At 37.9% G+C, this 7,989-nt stretch overlaps 1 protein-coding gene across 3 annotated transcripts in view; it reads left to right on the forward strand.

Moving 5' to 3' along the window:
• LOC105518568 (complement factor H-related protein 3) overlaps positions 1-3,412 on the forward strand; it is a 112,451-nt gene extending 109,039 nt beyond the window's left edge. For 2 of the 3 annotated variants that reach the window (XM_011951600.1, XM_011951601.1), the window contains one exon: positions 2,660-3,412. In XM_011951600.1, coding sequence (XP_011806990.1) covers positions 2,660-2,856 — 197 coding nt within the window. In that variant the 3' untranslated portion in view covers positions 2,857-3,412. The remainder of the gene's footprint in view (positions 1-2,659) is intronic. The other variant, XM_011951599.1, reaches the window with a different exon arrangement.
• Positions 3,413-7,989: the final 4,577 nt, after the last annotated feature.

Below are 7,989 nucleotides of genomic sequence, written 5' to 3' on the forward strand. Positions count from 1 at the left end.
TGCCAGGCATAGAGGCACTTGCCTGTAATCCCAGCTACTCAGGAGGGTGAGGCAGGCGAATCGCTTGAACCCGGCAAGCGGAGCTTGCAATGAGCTGAAATCATGTCACTGCACTCCAGCCTGGGCGACAGAGCAAGACTCCATCTCAAAAAAAGAAAAAGTAAAGAAAAGCAAAAGAGAGAGAGAAAAAAAAACAAGAATGTTCAGAGTCTGCAATTTGTTAATGAATACAGTGATTCTTCAAGAACAACATCTGTTTATTGCGCACATATGAAATGCAGCATCTCAGTTTAACACCAGTGATCATTTTCACATTAACACTTAGGTGAAGAGTTTTCAAACAGTTTTGAAAACACTGTTTCAAGAAACCACGAACTATTAAATCCTACTTGAAAACGTGAAATTCTTCCTGATAGAACACATACCTGGTTAACCTGAGAAGTTCTTTCTCTGATTATTATTCTTACTTATATTTTATCAGTATTCCTAGCAAGCAAGAAAGAAATTAATGGACACTTCAGCCATTTCCATAACCCAATGCGTTTCCATTTTTACCTTATTCTCCTCTTCCCTTATACCAGAATCAAAACGAATACACTAAAAACCCCTTCAGTCTGTAATATAGGTGTACTCTCAGAATTTTGTACCACAAATCCTATGAACTTAAAGCAACACAATTCAAAATAAGAGCCACAATAATTATGGCAACAACAAGAAAACCTAACAGAAAGTTTGTCACAAGTTTCCTCTAGCCTATGAGGTATAACCCTGGGATACCCATCAGGCCTTGCATATCAGATAACCTATTCCTGTCACAGCTCTTAAACTGTAAGTTCATGAGTTTTTCAAGTGCTCAAGTTCCTAAGTACAGGACGATACAAGCAATTCTTTTATGTGATGTGACTCATTTCCTTTATTTTGATGCTATGCTACCTTTTACCTTTCATATTGACTGAAGACATTGATATTTTGGCTGATCCTAAAATGGGCTAAACCTAATTTTTGTCCCCTATTTATGTATCCACTTCTGTAGATGATCGTGTCCAAGTTTGAGCTCCAAACTATGCAAGTGGCAAGACTGCAGAGGAAAATTAGTATCCTCAAATCAAAATAGTTTACAAGTATTTTCAAACTTGATTTCATAGAAAAGTGTTAGGTTTCAGAGATAAATTCTGAGTCTTAAATTTGATTGAGGATATGGACACTCCTAAGATGCGTTTCACAGCAAACGGATTACCTCTTCTCACAGTCAAGAACAGGAAAGGATTATAATTATCTGAAGATATAAGATCAGTTCCATGATACAAGCAAGACTTTCTGTCTTCAAAACTAAAGAAGTAAAGAGCATTCCAGCAGAGAATTCTAGGGAAAAAGGCAACCTTATGGAAAATATTACATATACATATGGCATATTAAAGCAATGAGGAAAACTTTCCCAAGAGGCAGGAAACTTTAGAAAGTTTTGGAAAATATGTTTGGAGAAACGTTTACAGTTTGAATAATATTTATTTTTGAATCGTAAGCAGCCCCTGAATGTATTGAAGAGCTCTTAAAAATTTTTGGATTTCAGAAGTGCTATGTAGTATTTTAAGAAATTTATTTAAGTAAGTGCTTGAAAGATGTATTAAAATATGATTTGGGGAAATTTCTAAAGAAATACTAATGTTAATAAGGGCTAAACTAGAATGCAGAATACTTGAGTCAAAAGAAGAGATGAATGAGTGAATGATATCTTTAAGAACTGAAATTTTTATCAGGTAAGAATTAGGTTTAATACCTAGGGTATGGGTTGACAGGTGCAGCAAACCACCATGGCACACATTTACCTATATAACAAACCTGCACATCCTGCACATGTACCCTGGAACTTAAAAAAAAAAATTATAAATGTTTTTAAAAAAGAATTTTATAAAAGAAAACCCGTATTTGGAAGTAACATTATCTTACCAGTTTTACAGATGAAGGCATAGTGAGATAGAGTAATTTGTCCATAATCATGTAGGAATTCAAATTAACTCTTGTGTGCTTATCCTTGCCTCTCTTTAAAATAGAAAATGAAGATGACAGGGATAGATGATGGTGATATATAGAGAGATAGTTGATAGATATTGAGGTATATTTATGTATGTATGTATATAGAGAGAGTTTCGTTTTAATAGATGACTGTTAGAAAGATTATAGTTTTCTATAGTTCTGTTTCTACAGCGTGGGCATAAGAGAAAAATAGAAACATAGAATTAAACTAGCAAAATGTGAGTACATTTGGAGTGTTTGTAGTCATGGCTGGTCGAATAGAGGGGAAAGGAGGATAAATAATCAAGACTCCAATAGAACATGTTAGCATAATCCTTTTTGATATGAAGTCACTAGGGTGGACATAACATGTTTTAGGGAAGAAGAGCTCAGGTTCTAGAGAAAGACTGCCAGCGTCCACGTTTATCACCCTCACCTGATGATCTCTGCTGTGACATTGGGGAAGTGCAACTGAACTTACTATATTTGTAAAATGCTAAAGTCAGTATGTAGCACAAGTTAATAACTATTAACTATTTGGATTATTTTATAATTTTATTTTATCCTAAAGTGTTCATTAGGATGCATTTTATTTGCTCATGAAAGGGAAGATTATGATTGTTAATTGTTTTTTTTCTGCTTTCAGATCCATGTATAATAAATGAAGAAAACATGAATAAAAATAACATACAGTTAAAAGGAAAAAGTGACAGAAACTATTATGCAAAAACAGGGGATATCATTGAATTTATGTGCAAGTTGGGATATAATGCAAATACATCAATTCTATCATTTCAAGCGGTGTGTCGGGAAGGGATACTGGAATATCCCAGATGCAAATAAGGCAGCATTGTTACCCTAAATGTATATCCAGCTTCCACTTCTCACTCTTGTAGTCTCAAAGCTTGCAAAGATAGCTTCTGATATTGTTGTAATTTCTATTTTATTTCAAAGAAAATTAAAATAATATAATAGTTTCAATTTGCAACTTAATGTGTTCTCAAAAATACGTTAAAACAAACTAAATTATTGCTTATGCTTGTACTAAAATAATAAAAACTAGCCTTATATTGGACTTCTTATCATTGAATTAGTAAGTATAGAAACAGAAAACTGAATGGCTTTCTGCATATTGTATAGTATACCTAGACATAGAAACAAAATGACTTTAGACTTTATTTGGGGAAGTAACAATACCATAAAATTAGATATTAAAGTTGTAAGTGAAAATAAACACACTATAGTATTCCCTTATTGCAGCCATGGTCCTCTAGATGCCGTTAACCAAATAGGGCCATTTTTATTAAAAGTAGTGTTTCCTGTCAAACACTGACATTACATCATTATCATGATTTAAAGGAAATACACTGAAGAAGGTGAATTATTATCATTTTCCTGTGAAAAAAGAAAAGAGGTTCTGCTAACCCTTTCAGAGCATTGGGAATACAGCCGGAAGTGCATTAAATATATATATTAACTTGGGCAATGTTGACACTTTAGGATGCTGAAGCCAGGTACACTAATCCTAGCATTTTGAGAGGTCAAGCTGAGCAGATCATCTGAAGTCAAAAGTTCGAGACCAGTCTGGCCAACATGGTGAAACCCTGTCTCTACTAAAAATAGGAAAAACTAGCTGGGCATGATGGCATGCACCTGTGGTCCCAGCTACTCAGGATGCTGAGGTGGGAGAATCACTTTAACCAGTGGGGCAAAGGTTGAACTGAACCAAGATAGTGCCACTGCACTCCAGCCTGGGCAATAGAGTGAGACTCTGTCTTAAAAATAAATAAATAAATAGGATGCTGAAAATTCCTATTTGTGGAAATAATTCTTTTTCTGATTTATTTAAGGCTACATTTGTGTTTTTTTAATACAAATATTTTAAAAGTTTCTTCATATGTGGTTTTTGTATTTCTTATTGTTTTGCTTCAGATTTTTTTGTATTTTCTCCTGTTATTGTGTTCGCTCTCATTCTGTTCTGTACTTGATTTTTTTGTATATATGGATTTTTTCAAAAAGATTATTTTTCCCTGTTAACAAATTGAAATCTGTATTCACTTTAACAGATTTTTGCCCCCAGTTAGCATATACTTAGTGAGAAGTTGCAGGGTAAGAAGAAAAGAAAACAAAGTTCCCTTCCCCAACATTTTTCCTGGTTATAGAGAAAAAAGCATGAACTTGTATAACGATCTAGTCCTGTACAGCATGAGAAATATTAATTGCTAGACTGAGGTTTTGGTGACTAAATCTAGGAATAACGTTTTAAGACTGAAGAATGAGGTAAGCTATCAAATCTAACTGGGTTTTCACATAACAGGTTTGCAGAGACTGGTGAATAAAAAGTAAAAAACTTGTTTTATTAATTCCAGTGACTAACATTACTTCATCAACATATATCATAAATAAAATTTCAAAAATAATTGTTGATATGGTTTGGCTGTGTCCCCCCCAACCCCCGCAATTCTCACCTTGAATTATATAATCCCCACGCATCAAAGGTGGGGCCGAGTGGAGATAATTGAATCATGGGGGCAGTTTCCCTCATACCCTACTCATGGTAGTGAATACGTCTCATGAGATCTAATGGTTTTATAAATGATAGTTCCCCTGGACAAAGTCTCTTGCCTGCCACCATGTAAGATGTACCTTTGCTACTCCTTCACCTTCTGTCATGATTGTGAGGCCTTCTCAGCAATGTGGAACTGTGAGTCCATTAAACATCTTTCCTTTATAAATTGCCTAGCCTCAAGTATGTTTTTATTAGCAGTGTGAGAATCAACTAATACAGTAAATTGGTACCCGTAGAGTGGGGTGCTGCTGTAAAGATAACAAAAAATGTAAAAGTGACTTTAGAACTAGGAAACAGGCAGAGGTTGAAACAGTTTGGAGGACTCAGAAGAAAGCCGGAAGATGTGGGGAAGTTTGGAACTTCTTAGAGACTTGTTGAATGACTTTGACTAAAATGCTGATAGTGATTTGGACAATACAATCTAGGCTGAGGTGGTCTCAGATAGAGATGAGAAACTTGTTGGGAACAGGAACAAAGGTGATTGTCGCTATGTTATAGCTCAGAGACTGGTAGCATTTTGCCACTGCCCTAGAAATCTGTGGAACTTTCAACTTGAGAGAGATGATTTAGAGCATCTGGCAGAAGAAATTTCTAAGCAGCAAAGCATTCAAGCGATGACTTGGGTGCAGTTAAAAGCATTCAATTTTATATATTCACAATATATGGTTTTATATATTTGCAAATATATGGTTTGGAATTGAAAATTATGTTAAAAGAGAAGCAGAGCATAAAAGTTCAGAAAATTTGCAGCCTGCTGATTTGATAGAAAAGAAAAACCCATTTTCTGGGGAGCAATTTAAGCTGGCTGCAGAAATTTGCACAAGTAATGAGAAGCCAAATGTTAATCGACAAGGCAATGGGGAAAATGTCTCCAGGGCATGTCAGAGGTCTTCAGGGCAACCCCTCCCATCACAGGCCCAGAGGCCTAGGAGAAAAAAATGGTTTTGTGAGCAGGGCCCAGGACATTGCTGCTTTTTGCAGTTTCAGGAGTTGGTGCCTTGCATCCCAGCAGGGGCTAAAAGGGGCCAACATAGAGCTCAGACCATTGCTTCAGATGGTGCAAGCCCCAAACCTTGGTAGCTTCCATGTGATGTTGAGCTTGTGGGTGCACAGAAGTCAAGAATTAAGGTTTGGGAACCTCTGCTTAGATTTCAGAGAATGTATGGAAATGCCTGGATGTCCAGCAAGCGTTTGCTGAAAGGGTGGGGACCTCATGGAGAACCTCTGCTATGGCAGTGCAGGAGGAAAATGTGGGGTGGGAGCCCCCACACAGAGTCCCCACTGGGGCACTGCTTCGTGGAGCTGTGAGAAGAGGCCCACTGTACTCCAGACCCCAGAATGGCAGATCTTCCAACAGTTAGCATTGTGCACCTGGAAAAGATGCAGACACTCAATGCCAGCCCATGGAAGCAGCCAGGAGGGAAGCTGTACCCTGCAAAGCCACAGGGGTGGAGTTGCCTAAGACCATCTGCCTCTTGCATCAGCGTGACCTGGATGTGAGACATGGAGTCAAATGAGGTCATTTTTGAGCTTTAAGATTTGACTGCCCTGCTGGATTTTGTACTTGCGTGGAACGTGTAACCCCTTTGTTTTGGCCAATTTCTCCCATTTGAATAGGTTTACTTACCCACTGCCTGTATCCCCATTGTATCTAGGAAATAACAAATTTGCTTTTGATTCTACAAAGGGACTTGCCTTGTCTCAGATGTGACTTGGGACTGTGGACTTTTGAGTTAATGCTGAAATGAGTTAATACTTTGAGAGACTGTTGGGAAGGCATTATTGGTTTTGAAATGTGAGGACATGATATTTGGGATGGGCCAGGGTGGAATGATATAGTTTGACTCTGTGTCTCTGCTCAAATGTTACCACATGTTAAGGGCAGGGCCATGTGGAGATAATTGAATCATGGGGACAGTCTTCCTCATACTGTTCTCATGGTAGTGAATAAGTCTCACAAGGTCTGATGGTTTTATAAATGGGAGTTCCCCTGCACAAGCCCTCTTGCCTGTCACCATGTAAGATGTGACTCGGTCCTCATTTACCTTCCACCATGATTGTGAGGCCTCCCCAGCCACATGGAACTGTTAGTCAATTAAACCTCTGGTTTTAATAAATTATACAGTCTTGGTTACGTCTTTATTAGCAGCATGAGAACAGACTAATACGATTGCCTCAGTTTCCTAAAATGTTACAAAAATAAATGGCAGGAAACCACAAAAAAATATGTTGAAATACAGGTTATTGTAGGATCAACAAACAATATCATCAGGAAGATGAAAATAAAATGTGATATAAAAGCATCAGTGGGGTTATCAAATAGTAGAGTATGCACCTAGCAAAGTGAATTGGTGTGATAGATAAGAAATTTGGGGCCGGGTGCGGTGGCTCAAACCTGTAATCCCAGCACTTTGGGGGGCCGTCACAGGCAGATCACGAGGTCAGGAGATCGAGACCATCCTGGCTAACATGGTGAAACCCCGTCTCTACTAAAAAATACAAAAAACTAGCCAGGCGAGGTGGCGGGCGCCTGTAGTCCCAGCTACTTGGGAGGCTGGGGCAGGAGAATGGCGTAAACCCGGGAGGCGGAGCTTACAGTGAGCTGAGATCCGGCCACTGCACTCCAGCCTGGGTGACAGAGCGAGACTCCGTCTCAAAAAACAAAAAAAGAAATTTGGTCTGATGGGTTTTCAAAGGGAAAACATAGAGAAATGAATGATTACAGAGATTACCAATCTGGAGAATAAATCATAAAAATCTAAGTCTAGGGAAGAAACCAGAACAATTGCAGTAAGTACAATCATCAAAGTGTTCTCATATTTATTTCTAAACACTTATTCCTAGTGTACAGCTTAATGTGGCTCCAGGCAAAGTGAGAGAGAAAATCTCATAGAAACATAATCTAGCCAATTGTTTTTTAATTATAAGACTAATAAACAAATCTTACAAATCTTTAGGCAGGAAAATAAAAAAGACAGAAAAGGAAACCTTAGGGAAATAGAATGGTTGTTATATTAAAATGTAAACCTAATATACTTGGCATGATATTTATCAACCAAAATAACTATTTATGAGCTAGACATAGTGGCTCATCCTGTAATCCCAACACTTCGGGAGGCTGAGGTGAAAGGGTTTCTTGAGGTCAGGAGTTTGTGATCAGCTTGGGAACCATAGCAAGATCCTGTCTATAAAAACAAAGAAAACTAATTAACTGGGCGTGGTGGTGCATGCGTGTAGTCCCAGCTACAGGAGAGGCTGAGGTGCAAGAATTGTGCCACTGCACTCCAACCCAACGACAGAGCCAGTCCTTGCCTCAAAAAGAAAATAAAACAAAAGCTCCCCCACCCCACCATTTATTAGTTCATTGATTCGTGCCTAGAAATCAATTGTTTTAACACATCCATTAA

Source organism: Colobus angolensis, unplaced genomic scaffold (assembly GCF_000951035.1).
Source record: "Colobus angolensis palliatus isolate OR3802 unplaced genomic scaffold, Cang.pa_1.0 Scaffold320, whole genome shotgun sequence".
In the NCBI taxonomy this organism is placed as follows: Eukaryota; Metazoa; Chordata; class Mammalia; order Primates; family Cercopithecidae; genus Colobus; species Colobus angolensis.